The sequence below is a fragment of the Talpa occidentalis genome, unplaced genomic scaffold, assembly GCF_014898055.3.
Source record: "Talpa occidentalis isolate TD23 unplaced genomic scaffold, MPIMG_talOcc4v2.1 talOcc4.12, whole genome shotgun sequence".
In the NCBI taxonomy this organism is placed as follows: domain Eukaryota; kingdom Metazoa; phylum Chordata; class Mammalia; order Eulipotyphla; family Talpidae; genus Talpa; species Talpa occidentalis.
The window spans coordinates 4,592,224-4,610,537 of NW_023601212.1; the positions used below are offsets into that span (position 1 = coordinate 4,592,224).

Below are 18,314 nucleotides of genomic sequence, written 5' to 3' on the forward strand. Positions count from 1 at the left end.
TTTGGATAGGATGGCCATTTTAACAATGTTGATTCTTCTGATCCATGAGCAGGGAATGTCTCTCCTTCTCTTTCTGTTTTCTATTCCTTTTAACATTTTGTAATTTTCCTCCTTTGTTAGAAACGAGGGGTGCTCTGGCAGTATTCTTAGGGGAAAATCATTCCTATGTGGAATTTTATCACTTTGGGGTCTGGTTGGGTTGATTCTCTGTATCAGATAATACTTTCTGACCCCTGCTCCATGCCCAGTAAATCACTGTGGAATTTATTGACTTAGAGTCAGTTTGGGTTGGGTTTTCTGTAACTAATAATCCTTTCTGCCACTACCCCAGATTTCTGGAAACATCCATTGCTGGTTTAACAACTGGTCACATATCCCTAGCACCACCTATGGTTCTTGTCCTTGTTAGATCTTCTATCTACATTCTTCTACCCCAGGCTTCCATCACCATGATGCAATAAGGGGGGAAACTCTCAGGCCTTTGTTTACCTCTCTGCTAATGATCCTGGACTTCTCCTCATCACAGGTTTCTCCCTGATTTCCAAGGTTTCAGTTTCTCTTGAAAAAACTCAGTCCCTTTCTAACATGTCAGAATTCATGGACTTGGAATCAATTCTCTTATCTGGCTAACATCCCCAAGTGCACAGAAAATTGCACACACAGCCTGTACAAACAAATTTACACAAGACAAAGGGATCCAGAATAAAAACAACTGTGGAATCTAAAGTTTCTTTACTTTTACCATGATTGTCCCCTCTCCTTTTACACTTCAAGATAAATCAGAATTTGTGACTAAAGCAATAGCAACCCAATACAAATTCTTAAGATTCTTAGGTGAAAATTATTATAGCCCTTGATAATCATTTACTTAAAAAGAAGGTATCTGTGCTGTGTCCAATTCCATTTGTTAGACCTGGATTAGCACTGCAGGGAAAGTTGAATCTCAGCTACATAATATAAATGAGTAAGTCACTTGGTTTAAAAAAAAATAACTTCTTTATAGAGTCTTTTTGATGGATCCTTGGACAGAGAAGATAGGGTGTAGATCTTCTGGAATATCTTCTCCATCACATGTCATATGACCCAATTATAAAAAATAAAGTTAAAAATCCAAATATTCGCAACAACATGGATAAACCCAGGAAGTATGTAAGTGAAATAAATCAGGTGAAGACGAAAAACATGATTTCGCTCATATGTAGAAGATATAGAAACTAGACAAAAGAATCATCAACAAAACAAACTCTTACATTATAAACACAAAATAGCAGTTGCCAAAAGGAAATGGGAAGGCAATAGATACATCAGCGAAAATGTGGGGATTTTGTGGTGTTGGACAGAAATTAGGCATTGGTTGGTCATCATAATGGAGTATCCACAGACCTGGGATTATGTGATGGTGCAGCTGAAACCTATGACCTTATACACCAATGTTACTTAAAAATATATAGGGAAAAAAGAGAAATCTATAGGAAGATGTAGCTGTGAATACCACACAAAGCATCTGCAGACAGACACTGTGAGAACTTCAGAGAACTGCCTTGGGGTGGTCCTAATGCCTGCTTCTCAGATCCCTTTCTCAGGCAACATGAGTGTGACTAGTCGGCTAAATTGCTAAATAAGAGATAAAACTGAATTGCTAAATAAAAGATAACACTACAAAATGGATCCATTGTGCTAAGTAAGTTCCAGGCACTCAAACCAACACTTAGTACCTGATTTATGTGCAGTTCTAACCCCTTTCATCTGTAAAAGCTTCCCATTTGGTATAAACCTGAGGAACTCCCTCTACTTATTAGATGAGCTGTTACCAAATTAAGTTTTTTCAATAGAGCAAATTAGAGATTCAAATGTAAGTAGTTGTTTTTTTAGTACCACAATCATTTAGTTCTTAGTTACAAACCCTCATTTGATTTACACTCTCATCAAACATGATCCCATCAACCACACGAGCCACCATTGCAATGCAATAGTTATTTGCATAATTATTTTTGAGAGGGCTTACACTGTGACCTATTTCTTATCCTGCTTATCCCAATATCTGCATGTGTTGTTTTAATTTCCAATGCCCTTTCTTGCAATGAAATTAAACTGATAGGTTCATGTCCTCCTTTGGGATTGCTCCAAACTGTTGGGGAACGGGTCCTACTTGCCACTTCATTGCCACGCTGCCCACTCTCTCTTCAACCACTCATCCAAAGTCTGTCTACGTTACTCACAATTACTTTCCCTTATGTCCCCAGTGATATCACATCCTCAGTAAATTCTAAGAGATCCTTCAAAATGCTTGATTTCCAGCAGCAGTGTCAGCATTGTCTATAATCTCTTTCTGGAAACTGGAACTTTTCCCTAATGCATTTAATTTTGTTATAGTAATATGCTGACTTCAAAGCTCCTGGGAACTTTACCACACTAACACCTACTTCAGGGAGAAACTCCTAACTTGAAAATCAGATTCAATGAAGGTGAGGCAAGACTTGATTTCTTAAGGAGTCCTGGGAAATTTCTTTGAAGGAGGACAAAGAACTATTTTTTTAATCTTTGGAGAATATTCTTGTTGACTGCAAAGGTTTCAATTAACCAGATCAGTCAGGAATAATTGGAAGAAGGAAATTTGTCTCTCTCCACAGGCATCTTCAGGGAAAAAGGCAGCAGAATGTTTTATTTCTATTATTCGCCTTCTACCCTAAGCAAACTTAATTGTTTCAAGAGTGGAGTTCCAATAAAACAATATTTAATGAGGTGCTCTGATAATTCAGCCTCCAAGGTCTGGGTAATTTTAAACAAGTTCCCAAGCCACCAAGGAGAGCCAGCTCACACCTCCCAAATCTGGGTTCCTTCCCTGGAGAGCCCCTGTATACGTCTTAGGGAAAAGTTATTGAAGGAAAAGAGGCAGGGCAGCCAGAATTTTCTAAGGGAGTCAGTGTTTCCTGCCAACTACTGGGGTGAGGCAGGGGAGAGGTGAATAGGGAAGGGAGACCTTTCATCAGCCCACAGTGCTGGGACCCCACAGGAGCACAGGTCCTCTGTGTCTTCTCCAGCTCTGCAGCCTCTGCACTCCCTAAGCTGTCAGATCCTTGGCCTTCTTCCCAGATCTGCTAAATCAGAAACCCCACAGCTAAGCACTGTCCTTTTTGTTTAATAAGCCATGTAGGTGGTTTTAATGCACAAATGCAATTTGGAAGCACTTGTACTAGGGGATTTGTTTCAAGGGTAGTGAATGTCCCCCAGGACTGCATCTTAGGAGCTCCAGGCTCACCTGCTCCAGTCTCGTCTACAAACAGTGATACATGTGCTTTCCTTTACGACTCCACGCTCTTTTCTGTTTTCATCTTACACAGGTTTTCAGAGTTTCAGAATATTAGTTATTGTCCAGACAGGAATCCCTGCTAGTTCCTCAATGACAAGTCCTTGTTTCAGTGTACAAAGTCATAATTATTTATTGCTTTAAAAATATACCCATATTTTTGTGGCTTGAGGGGCTGCCTTCCCCTCTCCCCAGCTCACCTAAAACCACATTTGCAGCAATGGCTGTTAAAACTTATCAAACACATTTTTCTTCCTATTACATTTGCCATCTTTTGTCTTGATATATTCATGCATAAATTAATATAAAGAGACTCCCTCAAACTGAGTGTATCTAAATCCCTAGGATAATTATTGCATTCTTTTTAAAAAATATTTTTTTATTTTTTACAGATCTTGTTAGTGTTTTGACAGTCTAGGATTCCCACTCAGGGAATAGCGCACCAAAACCCCCGAGTCCCCCACCGCAGTCCATGGTGCTCTTCCAGCCTCACCTCTACCTTCCCTCTCCACCTCCGCCCCGCGGGACCCTCCTCTGGGCCTGCAGCGCCCACTCCTGTGTCCTGTCACGGCAAGGAAGCCTGTGTCTGCCTCACCTCCGCTGACTCCCCGTGAATCTCTCCTGCGGGGAGGTCAGAACCTCGGGGTCCCTCCGCACCCTGGGCCCCAACAAGATCAAGGGCAGAGTAAGCATAAGGAACAATGTACCGGCCCCTAAGGGCTTCGCTTAGAAGACACTCTCCTCACTCCCGGCCTGCAGCTCAAACCACATCGCCGAGTCTGACTTTACAGGACACGGGAGGTGGGATTCTCCAGGGCACGAGACACATCCTGAATCAGCAGTAACAGCGACTGCAGACGTGTGCACAAAATCAAAACCCTGGTCAAGCCCCGCAGCTGTGGTCAGAAGGCGGGTGGCAGCCGAGGGAGGCCTGTTCCTGCCCCGCCTGCTGCAGGGCGGAGCTGAGCTCAGCAGGCCTGGAAGAGGCTTCTGGGGAAGCCCTGGGGGAGGCAGCTGGAGGGAGAGACAGTGAGGAAGCCGCGCCTGCTTCTCAGCCCGGGGCTGTACCAGGTACTTGGGGGACACGGAGGGAAAGAGACGTGGGTGAGAGGCCCGTGGGGCGGCTGACGTGGCGGCCTTTGCCTTGGCTTGGCCTCTTTGTGCCTTTCCTCCAGACTCGCCCGACCCCTCTGCCCCTTCCCAGGGCCCCCCCAGAGGATGCTTCAGACTCGTGAGGCTTCCGGGCCTCAGCGGCCCTGCCCTGGGTGAGCCCTGCTGGCCGGGCCTCGCCCGTGCGGGGCTGGAACTTTGGGAGCCGCATCTGGAAACTCTTCCTTCTCCTCTGTCCGCCACACACGCGTTGTGCGATGGTTCCTTTCCCCTGAAGGCCTCATGCGCCAGCGTCTGCTTTGTCTTCGTGGGGGGGGGTGGGGGTGGCAGAACCTGTTAAGGGCGGGCAGGGGTGGGGTCCTGGGGTGCCCCTCATTCTGCCCACTAACAAGAACATGGATTGTGGGTCAGGGTTTGAATTCCGTTTTGCCACTTGTTTCCGCTGCAACTTTAGAAACGTTTTTGGCCTTTAGGGTCTCCGTTTCCTCACTTGGAGAATGGAGAGAGTGATTGCTCCTCTCAGGACGGCGACACGGGCGTGGAGCGCAGGGAGCGCAGCTCACCTGCTCCTCACACAGCAGCCGTGTTTTCATGCACGTTCCAACCCCCTCTCGCCAGGACAAACAAGCCACCGTCCATGATCCAACCACACGCACGCAAGCAGCACAAACCCACACCAAACCCACAGAACTGGCTAGGGGAACCATCCGTTATCTACAAAGCCGTAGCGGATGCTCCAAGTCCCCGGGTGGAACTCACAGTGCGGACAGAAGAAAACCCGAGCACAGCTTCTGGACGACAGAGAGAGCAGAAAAGTCATCACAGAGAGCCTGGGGCTATTCGTTGTTTAAAAGGATTGAAAAGTGGGAGCGAGACAAGGCGGAGATCGAGGCAGGGAGAACAAAATGGCTTGAATGTTCCGGGAGTAAGACCTTCAGGCTAACGCATGTCCCAGGAGCAGCCACCCTCGTTTCGTCCGGGGCGCGCGGCTCCGTCACAGACAGGAGGCTGCTCTGCTGCGGAGCCTCCCCAGGGCCCCCTTCACATCCTTGTTCCTCAGGCTGTAGATGAAGGGGTTCAGCATGGGGGTGACCACCGCGTACATCACGGAGGCCACCGAGATGCTCCCGGGGGAGTGAGAGACGGCGGAAGTGAAGTGCACCCCAACCCCTGTCCCGTAGAATAAGGAGACCACCGACAGGTGAGACCCACAGGTAGAAAGTGCCTTTTGCTTCCCTGCAGACGAGGTGATCTTCCTTAATGAGGACGCGATTCTCGAGTAGGAAAAGAGGATCACGACGAGGGGCAGGACACCCAGCAGAGCCGTCATAAAGTAAATCAGCGTGTCGTTCAGGCCGGTGTCTGCGCAGGCGAGCCTGAGGATGTGCGTCAGCTCACAGAAGAAATGAGGCACTTCGAGGGCGCCACAGAAGTCCAGGGGCATCATCAGAGAGAGGTGAAGGAAGGAGGTCATGATGCCCACGAGCCAGGTAACAAAGACCAGGAGGCCACAGACGCGGGGGTTCATGATGACCATATAGTGCAGGGGGCGGCAGATGGCCACGAACCGGTCATAGGCCATGATGGTCAGGAGCAGTGTGTCCAGGACAGGGAAAAACATGGAAAAATAGACCTGCGTGAGGCAGCCCCTGCGGGAGATGGCTTTGTTCTCCGTGTGGATGCTCGCCAGCATCTGGGGGACTATGGTGGTGCTAAAGCAGATGTCCACAAAGGACAGGTTGGACAGGAAGAAGTACATGGGGGTGTGCAGGTGGGGGTCGGAGCTGATGGCCAGGATGATGAGCAGGTTCCCAAGCACAGTGACCAGGTACATAGCCAGGAACAGCCCAAATAGGAGGGGCTGCAGTTCTGCGTCCCCAGAGAACCCGAGGAGGATGAATCCTAAAAGTCTGCTTTGGTTTCGAGCGTCCATGGAGCTGCCGTACCTGTGAAGGAAGAGAGGACCCAGCGTGAGCTGTCAGGGAACCGGCTCCATCCCGCCAGCGAGAGAGCTGGCCGAGCTCGCCCTGCGGGTTGTCTGGGAAGTTAGCCATTTGGTCTAAGAGTCGGTTCTCCTTTCAGTCATAAGTTAAATCCTAAAAAAAGTGAATTATCTCATCCCAACCCCCAATTGTAAGAACCGATTTTACGACAAAATCAAAATGCAATTCCACACAACGGAGCTCTAGCATCCGGGCTGCCTGCCTAAAGCGCCCTCCCATCTCCTGACAACGCTGTGGAGTGTTCTGGGAGCCTATAAATGGGGCAGATCCGCATGCTGTGCCCCAGCTGGGGGCGTGAAGAAGGACAGAACTTCCCTGCTGAGGGAGGCCTTCAAAAGATGCAGGACTTCCACGCGGCCGCCAGGGGGCACCAGAACGACGCAAATGGAAGGACGTTGTGTTGCCACAGCCCTGGGCCCTGAGAAACGCCAGCGCCTTCAATTACTGAGAGTGTTCCAGATGAACCGAGGCTAAAGAGACGAGTCAACCGAAGGTAACACATAATCTTCGGTTTCTTTAGATGAATCGTTAGGATAATTGTCTAAGGACAACGAGTTCTGTAAATTTGATCATGACATAGCATCAGTGTTAATTCCCTGATTTTGGTCATTGTGTGTGGTTATGTGAGACAATGGCCTTGTTTTGGGGGATACTAGAGATGTAGAGGCAGAGTTCCCATATCTGCAACACAACTTACTCTCAAATGATTCAAAAAAATCACTCTCACACACACAGGAAAGGGAGAGAGAAAAGTGCATAAAGAAAAATTTTAGTACAATAAAATGTTAACACTTGGGATGTCCGTTAAAGGATATCTAAGGAAACTGTTTAGTGTTCTTTCAACTTTTCAGTAAATCTGAAATGACATCCAAATAAACAAAATTTAAGTAGCACTTTCAGATCATGTCACAGTACAAAGAAGAGAAAAGGAAGAAAATCTGTGGGTGAAATATTGTGAGAAAACTCACACAGCACCACAGCTGAGGTCCCCCCAGTGACACTCACCTGCAAACCCCAAGTCACTGGAATTCCGTCTAAAGTGGTCCTGGGTGAAGCGCACACTGGCTCCCGGGCAAGCCCAGATCTTCTCTGGAAGGTGCTTTCATCTGAGGACTTTGGCTCAGTGTCCATAAGGGCAATTAGTCTGTGGCTTTCTCTCCTTAAACACCTGTGCACGCTGGTTACTCCCAACCTGCGCTCTTACTAAGCGCCTCATCCATCTTTCACTTCTGGAGTGCCAACCCCTTTAAGTTCATAAGATTCTAAAAATGCGATTTTTAGATTTTTCCTCTGCCATGCCTGGGCAGGTACCGCCCTCCCTGTCATTAAGAATAAAAGGAAGTAGAATTAGAAGTGAACTTTTCTAATTCTAAGTAGAATTAGAAATGAACTTTTAACAAACATCTCTGATATACAGAGGATCATAAGAGGCTACTATGAATATCTTTATGCCAATGTATTAGATAACCTAGAAAAAATAAACAAGTTAGAACCATACAAACTTCCAAGATTGAATCAGGAAGAACAAGAAAACCTGAATAAACCAATTACAAGCAAGAAATTGCAACAATAATCAAGTCTCCCCCAAAAGTAAAAGCCCAGAAACAGTTTCCCCAGTGGCTTCTACCAAACCCTTAAAGATGAACTATTACCTAATCTTATACTCAGTGACTTCCCAGAAATTGAAGAAGAGGGAATGCTTCCAAATCCATTTTATGAGGCCAGGATCACCCTGATGCCAAAAACGGATAAAGGTCTGCTTTTACCCTGATGCCGAGTCACATACCATGACCGAGTGGATTTATTCCAAGGATATAGAAATGGCTCAACATAAACAAATGAATTAATGTCATCCACTGCATCAGCAAAAGTCATGACAAAACCATATGATCCTCTCAATAGGTGTGGAGGAAGCATTTGACAAGCGCCAACATCCATTTATGTTAAAATTATGCACAAAATGAGGATAGGACTATCCCTCAATTTAATGAAGGCCACATATGCCAGACCCAAGGTAACATAATACTCACTGGTGAAAACCAAGCGTTTCCTCTAAGATCAGGCACAAGAAAAAGATGTCCTTTCTCACCCCTATTGTTGAGCATAATATTGGAAATCTTAGTCTTATTAGGCAAGAAAAATATATGAAAGGAATCCAAATTGGAAAAAAAAATAAAGCATCACTGTGTTCAGATACCATGATAATATACATTAAAAACCCTAAAGACCCAAATAAAAACTTTTAGAAAAAATAAGTACAGTAAAATGGCAGGCTACAAAGTAAAAACAATGTATGTTTTGTTCCTATATGCAAACAGACTAGAGGAAAAAGAAATCAAGAAAACAGTCTCTTTACAATCACTGCAAAATTAAATACCTTGGAATAAACCTAGCAAGGCAAGTGAAAGACCTATATGATTTTAAAAAAAAAACAAAACTGTGAGGTTTTATTAAAAGAAATGGAAGACCTGAGCAATGGAGAGATAGTCCTTGCTTATGGACTGGAAGTAATAATGTTAAAATGCCAATACAGATTCAACGCAAGTCAGTTAAAATTTTCATGGCATTCTTCAAAGAAATAGAGCAAACATTTCTCAAATTTATATGGCAACACAAAAGACCCTGGTCAGCCACAACAACCCTAACAAAAAAGAATCTGGATACCACATTCCCACACTTCAAACAGCAGTGCAAAGCAGTAGTAATCAAAACACTATGGCATTGGAATAAAAACAGGCACCCAGAGCAATGGAATAGAACTGAGCCCAGAAATACAGTGTTGCCACAATAATATATATATATATTTATATATATATATATACAATTGAAAAATGGTCACTATCAGTTGCTCGTAAGATTGTTTACAAAACCAAGGAAAGTCAACCTGAAACACAATTATACTAACATCATCAGCTTTCTATGTCCCTGCAAACCATCAGTAGGGTAGTTTAGAGGGTAAAAAAGGTCCATTCTCAATGGTACTGAAAAAGCACAGCACTCCTGGCAGAGTGCTCATCCAGTCCTTATCTGTGGACTCAAAAGGTATCTACAACCTCTAGAAATATACAATGTATAGAAATCAAACCACAGTTGGGAGTGGAGGAGAAGCAGGTGTTTTGCTGGAACAGACTGTTGGGCCCACCCCCAGAGTTTCTGGCAGCGGACATTGGTGGGGTTTGAGAAGTGGGTTTCTGACAAGCTCCCAGGGCGCACGGGTCATCTGCTCCAGAGGCCCACCTGGAGAACTGTGCCCTGGAGAACCAGGAAGGTGCTGGCAGGGGTCTGGAAAGCCTGAAGAAAACTGTATACCTGTGCTCACGGCAATTCCCAGTGATAGGTCACTGGTTTCGCGAAAAGGTCACTGGTTTCCTGAAGAGAGAAGGTGCTCCTGCCTCCCCCACTGCTTTCCATCCTTCTGCAGCAGGGCAGTCACTCCGGGAGCCGACTCACTGGGCTGTCACTGCTCCAGAAGTGGCATTCCCCTGCCCTGGGCGCTGCAGACAGGCCATCGGGAAGGCACAGGGCATCACAAAGTCACGTCTGTGGGAACTCAGGTGTGGGCTCCTGGCAGCGGTCAGTAAGTGATGGGGCGGCATCTAGGCAGGTATTTATGGCTTATCAAGCCCAGCAGAACCATTTCTCACTGTTCCTCATCACATAAATTGCTCCTCTGACACGCTCCCTCAGGCAAAGAACCACCTGCAGAACACCGCCTATGTGCCAATTCTCTCTGCAGGAAGGCAGCCCTGGGCACCGAAGCTCCACCCCCACAAACCTCCTCCTTCTTGGGAACGCTTTTATCTCTATTGATTTGGCCTTGAGGGAAATGCAGCACCTTTGTGAATGTGTCTCTGATGCAAAGCCTCATCTCCTCATGACCACGGTTCTCTGGGGCCCAGAGTGACACAGACATGTTCTCTGTGGACGAATCCCTGGTGGCTGCATCGTGACTCTCTACGCTTCAGGTTGGAAGATGCCATGGAGCTAAGTCAAGTCCTGTTTCAGGAGAGGAAGAGTCAACCTGCAAAATGTCCCTGCGCTGAGGACGAGCAGGCTCCTGGTTATGGACCCTCGGGAGCCAAGGTTAGAGCAGCCTGAGGGGGCAGAGGCGCACTGCACCCACACCCTTCAGTGGGGTCTGGTGTGGCGATACAGGGGGCCTGCTGTGGGTTGGCACGGGTCTGGGTGGCCGCAGGGAAGGCCAGGCCTCAGACCTGCCACAGCGGCCCAGGGGGCCACAGGCCTTCCTCCCAGGCCTCAGTTGCTACAGGGCTCCCTCAGCAGGGCCTGACACTCCTCCCAACAGCCCGGAACCAGGAGACACAGGGCTGGGGGCTGCCTCACTGCCAGAGCGCTGGGCTGGCCTGCTCTGAGGCGGGGACCCCTGCCAGGGCTGCTGAGGCCGCCAGGCCACCACACGCCACGCTCAGGCCTGTGGGTGCTGCTTCGGCCCTGGAGTGTGTTCTCTGTGTCCAGCACACGTGTCCTCTCACCACACCCGTGATCAAGCGTCCCGGCAGCATCCACCACCAACCGATCATCACGTCTACCCACCCCCAGCCCCCCCACCAGCCGTCACTCTGTCGTTGGAGTCTGAGGGTTTGTTATTTTTTGTTCATTTTTTCCCTTTGCTTGATAGTTCACAAGCGAGTGGACTCACAGCACGTCCCTCTGCGGGCTTATCTCACTCAGCGTCACTGCCTCTAGGCCCATCCATGTGGTGAATGGTTTGTATTTTTATTTTTTATCACAGTTCTCTTTATTTTTTTAATGGCGATACCATCTAGTATGCACTTACGTCACACGTCCATGACTCAGGGGAAGACTCACACCCCCCACGGCCCGTCACCCCACCCTCCCCCACCGCAGCGCCCAGGTCTTTCACCGTGAACCAGCCGACCCCCCCTTAGCCCCACCAGCGCCCTCCCCCTGACTGGCAGTCACCTCTGCAGCACTGTTTCCGGGCTCGCCAGGCTGGCACTGGCTCTTCTGGGCCTTTTGTGGCACCACATGAGCGTCAGGAACGACTGTTCTGTTCTGTGAAGAATGTCCCGAGCGTTTTTCTTGGGACCGCGGTGACTCCGTAGGTTGCCCCGGGTAGGAGGCCGTTCGGCGGCCACTGTCCTTCCGGCCCGTCGGGTCTCGGGTTAGCCACGTCTGCAGTTCTGTGTCCAGGGCCTCCCCTCCTTTTGCGGGTTCACTCCTGGAGTTTCACTTGTTGCTGTGATTGTAAATGGATCATTTCCTTCGCCTCTTCCTCCGCTCACTGTTTGCGCGCGGGAAGCGCCTGGTTTCTGTGTAGTGACTGTGAGCGGCCACTCTGCCGAACCGGCTCTTTTGTTTCAGTTATTCTGCAGTGTCTCTAGGCTTCTCCGTGGATCCTGTCATGTTATCTAAATAGTGGCCGCTGCTGCTTTTCCAATTTGGATTGTGCTTCTCGCTTTTCCTTGCCTGCCTGCTCTAGCTGGGCCTGCCGGTGCTCCCTTTGTTGACTACTAGCGGAGAAAGAGACCTGACTGTCTTGGACAAGCTCCCAGGGGAAAGCTTGCAGTTTTCACCATGGAGAGTGATGTGGGTCGTGGGCTTGTCATACGTAATTTTTATTATGTTCCATTTAGCCCCAGTTTTGGAGGGTTTTCGTAACTCATGGATGTTGAATCTGATCAGATGCTTTCTTGGCAGCTATTGATATAATCATATAGCTTTTATCTTCCTTTCTGTTGATGGGGTGAACTATTTCTTTTTTAAAAATTTATTTTATTTATTTATGCTTATAAGAGCTGGAGTAGAGGCCAGAGGATCCAACAGAGACAGAGTGGGGAGCAGAACTGGCAGACTGACTGAAATCCACTGCTGAGGGGAGCAGTGGGGAAACAGGAGGGGTCTGCTGTTCCATGTGGGTAACTCCCTGGCTGGGGATCGAACTCGTGCTGCAGTGGCTGGTGATAGCTTGATAGTACTGAGACTAAACCTCTGTGCTACCAGGGAGGCCCGGTGGCGAACTATTTTTAGACTCCAACTATGGTGGCACCAGCTCTGTCTGCTTGAGTGTCTGGCCTGGTTGAAGCCTTTTAGGTGCAGTGAGAATCTCAGGCCCCTGCACCCCATGCCCAGCACAGCTGCAGGGCCCAGGGCCATGTGAGAACCCATTGGTGGGATCTGAACAGCAGGCCAGGGGTTCACTTTTGAACACCATGCTGGAATTAGAAACATACCAATCAGGCTGGAGCGCCCCTGTGCCATCTCTGGCACATCGGTGGCACCTAAGGAAAGATTTGGACTTCAAGAAAGATTTGGTCATTGTTTATTAGTAAAGAATATGAATCATCATTTGGCAGAATTTTTGAGGACTCCAATCCCAACCTCTTGTCTAAGTGCACTGGCGCGTGGAATGCTTTACAATCCTGAGATGCGTCTCGGTGCGTGAACACACGTGGACTTGCTACCTGTGTCCTTTCTTCTTGAAGCACAGACAGCAGTGCCCCAGGGTCATTTTGGCTACCTTTCGCGCATCCAAGAAATCCCTGTGCCTGCCCTGCCCGGAGTCCAGAGTCTCCAGGGTCCACCAGCCTGGGGTAGCCCGGGGAATGTCTACTCCTGGGGGGAGCTCTGTCTGCAGGACGGGCTGGAAGCTGCAGGAACACCTGGGCCTGTTCCCCGCTAGCCGGGGTGGTCCTGTGACAGCACATCTCGCCACCTGCCGGGTCCAGCAGGCCTCTGGACGGACCCCCTGCTGTGGGACAGCCGCCTCCGCAGTGCCGGCCTCTCGGCCATCAAGTCACAGCCGCCCGGTCACTCCCTCGTGGCCGAGCCTCCGGGGAAGGATTTGAATGTGACACTCGCCGGCGCCAGAGCAGGTCTGCAGCCGCAGGGCCGGGGCTGCCCTGGGAGGACACTCTCGCCGTCCGCCTTGGTCTGATGGCGACCGAGGGTCGCCCCCTTAGTTCACGCAGCCGCAGCACACAGGGAGGCGCCCTCGTGCTCACGACAGCGGCTGCCTCCCCGCGGGGCGACGCTCTGTTCACCTGCGGGCAAACCCCAGGGCGGAGGCCGGAGCGGTGGAGGGCGAGGGGTCAGAACAGGGGAGGGAAGGGCACCAGGGACTGTGGCGACGCTCATGGGGCTGTGGTGGGGGCGGAATTACGGGGCCTGCACCTGAGGGGGGCTCCGATGCTCTACCGCGGGGAACCACGGTACAGAAAACACAAACAGATACACAGCACAGCGGAGGGGCTCCGTGGCGTCTTCCCGTCACCTGCTGCTAATTCTACGAGACGGAAAGCAGAACAGAGAGAACAGAACAGCAGAGAAGAGATTTTAAAAATACTAGTGTTTGATCACTGTGTATTTAACTTCATAATGAAACAGCCTGTGCGTTTGCATCACAAGGTTCCAGTTCATATTTAACCAAAATATTCCAGGTACCCGCCAGCACCCCAGAGAGCATCATCTCGGCTCCCCTGTGAGACTCCCCGCCCCGGGCCCACGGCAGTCACCGCCTGCTCTAGCTGTGTGGGATCATTTTATTCCATCCGCGACTTTTCTCTTTGAAGCTGTGGCTAAGACTGTTCCTCCTGGTCCCCACCGTGTTGGCCATGCATGCACCTGCCCTGCGGGTCTTTCTGTCTGACTCTCCCTCAGGCGTTCCGCCCCGCAGTTTTTATTTATTAGTTTAGTCGCCGCCTCCCTCACCCACTTCCCAGTTTCCTCAGACCTAGAGGCGGATCCTCCCACAACCATGACAAACACAGGCCGGGGTTTCAGCGTCAACCCCCCTCCACCCCCCCATGGGTCCCGTTAACGTTGCTCAAAAGAACACACATTTTCAGAGTCGGGCCTTTGTGGTTCACTCCGCTCGCAGCGCCCGCTGTGTCACCCCTTCAGGTCGTTGTCAAATAACCCTCCTCAGACCCCCAGGTCACGCTGTAACAGCACCTTTGTACCCTCAAGCTATTTTCTAGAACTTTCCTTCATCACACCCGTTAGTCCCTGACATTTTCCCCTTTGGCCCGTCCTCTCTCCCCTTCCCTTGTACCCTCAGCCGCCTCGCTTGCTTCTCAGAGTCAGCAGTTTTTACAAGAACATTCCTTTGTTTTCTCACCCGCTATGGAAACAGATATTTGCCTTTGTCATTCTGCAGGTGTTACAGAGCATGGTGAGGGCACCCCAGAACCCCCACACCCGCCTCTTCTAAATAGGTTCTGCCATCCACCTCATCAAGACAAAACTCTAGCAGGTAAGACCTTTCATGGAAAGGAATTTTCGTGCACAGCAAAGAAAAGGGGAAGAAGGAAGTTTCCAAATCCAGCACCCGAAGTCCCCCCCATCACGCGTGAATGCCCAGCCCAACAGGGTTGGCCCAAAGCAGGGCCACTGAGGCCTGAAAGCCTCCCCCAGTCTAACGCTTCTCCTGCAGAGGAGCCATAGAAAAGGATCAGAAAAAGCCAGACTAGTCTGGAAGGAGGTGAAGCTGCCTGCGCGCCAGGACAGGCATCTGCAGGATGGGAGAGGAAGGGCAGGGCGACCCCGCTTTCTTTAAAAGCAGGACAAGCGGACCCTGCTCTCCGTGGTTTGGGTCCTGCCTCGTGCGCTCACTAGCCAGGGTCTGTTTCTCCCCGAGGCGGGGCCATGGCTGCATTGCCTTTGTGGATGTGGGACACTCTTCCCCCCTGCAGGACTGCTGCAGCGAGCCCCCGCCTATCACCTTCGTCTATTTGGCTTAATTTTTGTGTTAGTGTTTCAGGTTGCTTTCCTGAGCCGCCTCACGTCGTGCTGTCTCTACCCTCTCCAGACACAACTGCTCCACCACTTGCCTTCTGTGATTTGGCCAATGACGGCTCTCACCTTTGGAGATGTTGGCCTTTACTTGTGAAATGGTCAGGCCTGTTGTGCAAGTTTCCATTACATTATATTTCACAGACATTTTACACACTTACCTTTATTCCTTCTGAAAAAAATCTATCTTAGCATGAATGTTAAATACAAAAACAAAAACAAAAACTGTCGAGGAAACAAAGGACTCAGCAGCAATCCCTCGGATTTAGTTGCTGTCACTTTGTTTATCCCCTCAGTGTGTTTAAGAAACGCAAACAATGTCAGTCCCTGGTTATCAGTGTCACACAGTAACATGTTCTGTTGATAAGAAAATTGTGTATTCTGTTACTTTTAATGTCTGTGGACCTGTGCCTGTGCGTGTCTGTGGGTAAGAGGCCAATGTTGTTGACCTCTCTGTGTTCTCCTTGGCGTGTTCCCATTATTTTCTCCATTACAGGACGAGCCAGGAGCAGAAAGCATTTGCTTCGCGTCTAAGTCATGCCTCGGGCGTTTACAAACACTGATTTGTTCTCCTTTAGCCTCTCCCAGAAAGCATTTGCCTTCAGTCTCCAGGCCAGTCGGAGGGAGAACAGCCAACATTTATGCTCATCAAGCATTTCTTCCTTTATGCATTTCTCATTTGATGATTGGGGAAAGGAAGATCGATTTAATTGCTCCATGTCCTTCGTGTCTACCCCGTAATCATTTAACCATGGTGGGGGGGTTTCATTTCCAGTGTTTCCAACCAGTGTTACTGTGAAGAAAGGGCTGGTGAACATTTTCACACGTCAAGATTTTTATGTTTCAAAGCATTTCCTTAGGTCATCTCCCAAAAACAGAACCGCTCTTTCTACTTAGAGAAAATAAAAACATTTTGAATTCTGAAGGGTGGTAGGAACGATTTTCTCGGGAGCGGGTGCGCGGCCGCGTTTGGCCTCGTCCTCGCCGACATGTCCCTCCCCCTGTCCCCGGAGCTGAACACACAGGCCCCGCCTGCACCCTCGGCCGCCCCGTCCCTGTGCAGGGCTGTGTCTTCATCTCTGCTGCGGCAGCGCTGCTGCTTCTGCCCCCCCGCCCCCACAAACCCCCAAGGCGGCGCTGGGCTTGGCCGTCCTGGGCCCATTCCTGTCCCCGCGCTTCTGTGCGTTGCTCATCCTTGCCACGGGGGGCGCCCTCCGGCGTTTTTCTGCGCTTCGGCGCTCGGGCCCTTTCGCTCCCCTGCGGGCCTCAGTCCCTCTCGGCGTTTCAGGACCCGGGGCCGCGCCAGCCACTACCTGCGCTCAGCCGCTGCCCCTCCCACCCTGTGCCCTGATGCGCCTCACGACGATCTCTGCACGCAGTCCCGGTCCTGCGTTCTTCCTCTGGGCCACAGGACGGCGATGTCCGTTCCTGCCCGTCTGCTTTTGCCGCAGGAGCCTCCCCTTCCTCCCACCACTTCCGTGTCAGCCCATTCCACTAGTCGCGATTTTCCCACGATACCACCCCAGTCCACAAGAGGGCGATCTCCGTGTATACGCGACATACTTTGCCCCTGGAGCCTCTCCTTCCTCCCGCCACTTCCGTGTCAGCTTGCGCCAAGGACCGCGATTTTCCCACGATACCACCCCAGTCCACAAGAGGGCGCGCGCCGAATTCGCCCACTCTCATTTCAGTCAGGGAGCCTCTCCTTCCTCCCGCCACTTCCGTGTCAGCCTGTTCTACTGGCCGCGATCCCCCCGAAGTGGCGGGAGGAAGGAGAGGCTCCCTGACCGAAATGAGAGTGGGCGAAATCGGCGAGCGCCCTCTTGTGGACTGGGGTGGTATCGTGGGAAAATCGCGGTCCTCAGAACAAGCTGACACGGAAGTGGCGGGAGGAAGGAGAGGCTCCCTGACCAAAGTGAGGGTGGGTTAAGTCGGCGCGCGCCCTCTTGTGGACTGGGGTGGTATCGTGGGAAAATCGCGGTCCTTGGCGCAAGCTGACACGGAAGTGGCGGGAGGAAGGAGAGGCTCCAGGGGCAAAGGGAAGCGTATATTGACGGAGAGCGCCATCTTGTGGACTGGGGTGGTATCGTGGGAAAATCGCGGTCCTCAGAACAAGCCGACACGGAAGTGGCGGGAGGAAGGAGAGGCTCCCTGACCAAAGTGAGGGTGGGTTAAATCGGCGCGCGCCCTCTTGTGGACTGGGGTGGTATCGTGGGAAAATCGCGGTCCTTGGCGCAAGCTGACACGGAAGTGGCGGGAGGAAGGAGAGGCTCCAGGGGCAATGGGAAGCGTATATTGACGGAGAGCGCCGTCTTGTGGACTGGGGTGGTATCGTGGGAAAAATCGCAGTCGGCGAGGCGCGCTGACATGGAAGTGGCGGAAGGAGCGACTGCTGGGGCAGAAGCAGGCGGCATGAATGGCCGGCGCCATCCTGTGGCCCGGGGGTGGGGGGTGACGCAGGGAGGACGCGGTCAGGGCGGGTCGCGCTGTGCAGAGTGAGGCGCGGGAGGGGCGGGGCGGGGGAAGGAGCCGAGCACAGAATGATGAGGGCGGGGCCGCCGGGGAAGAGACGCGGGGCGGGGCTGAGGGCCGAGGGGGGAGCGCCAGGGGGCGAGAGCGCCGCCTGGCGGCGAGGGCGAGCAACGCGCCCAGACGGAGACTCGCGGGACCGCCCCGAGGGGCGCCGCGCAGGCGGAGGCGGAGGCGGGTGGTTGGCGTGGGGCTCTTTGGCCGGCAGCTGGGGAGGAAACGCTGGGAGGACGGGCGGGGACGCGTCCGCGCCTTCGTTCCTGAGAAGATGAATTCTCCCTCATACCACCGTTCCGCAGAGAAGTTTGAACTTAAATTTTTTTATTTTGAATAGGAATAGGCATTCTATATTTCGGAAATGACCTAGGAAATGCTTTGAAAAACATAAAATATATGTAAAAATGTTCAGCAGCACTTTCTTTTTAGTAATAAATGACTAGAAAAAATCCAAATGAAAGCTCCACGGAATGGTGACTTACAGCTATACATAAATGAAATGTAGCAGTTAGCTACAATAATTAATGTCGCAGGAAAATAGTTACAAAGTTAAATGATGAAAGGAGAATATAAACCCTCAGAGATAATATAAT

At 50.5% G+C, this 18,314-nt stretch overlaps 1 protein-coding gene and 1 long non-coding RNA gene across 2 annotated transcripts; one reads left to right on the forward strand and one right to left on the reverse strand.

Moving 5' to 3' along the window:
- The first annotated feature begins 4,193 nt into the window (after nucleotides 1–4,193).
- Nucleotides 4,194–16,149, forward strand: LOC119240419 (uncharacterized). Its single transcript, XR_005124137.2, has 4 exons — nucleotides 4,194–4,378; nucleotides 5,660–5,907; nucleotides 14,561–14,656; nucleotides 15,156–16,149. It is a non-coding gene; the product is annotated as an uncharacterized LOC119240419 (long non-coding RNA).
- On the reverse strand, nucleotides 4,784–7,463 carry LOC119240417 (olfactory receptor 7D2-like). Its single transcript, XM_037504789.2, has 2 exons — nucleotides 7,426–7,463; nucleotides 4,784–6,363 (listed from the first exon to the last, which is right to left on the reverse strand). The coding sequence occupies exon 2, from the start codon at nucleotides 6,348–6,350 to the stop codon at nucleotides 5,412–5,414; it is 939 nt and encodes a 312-aa protein (XP_037360686.1). The 5' UTR covers nucleotides 6,351–6,363; nucleotides 7,426–7,463; the 3' UTR covers nucleotides 4,784–5,411.
- Nucleotides 16,150–18,314: the final 2,165 nt, after the last annotated feature.

Coding starts and splice junctions, on each gene's coding strand:
- LOC119240417 (XM_037504789.2), bottom strand. CDS start 6,350: ATGGACGCTCGAAACCAAAGCAGACTTTTAGGATTCATCCTCCTCGGG.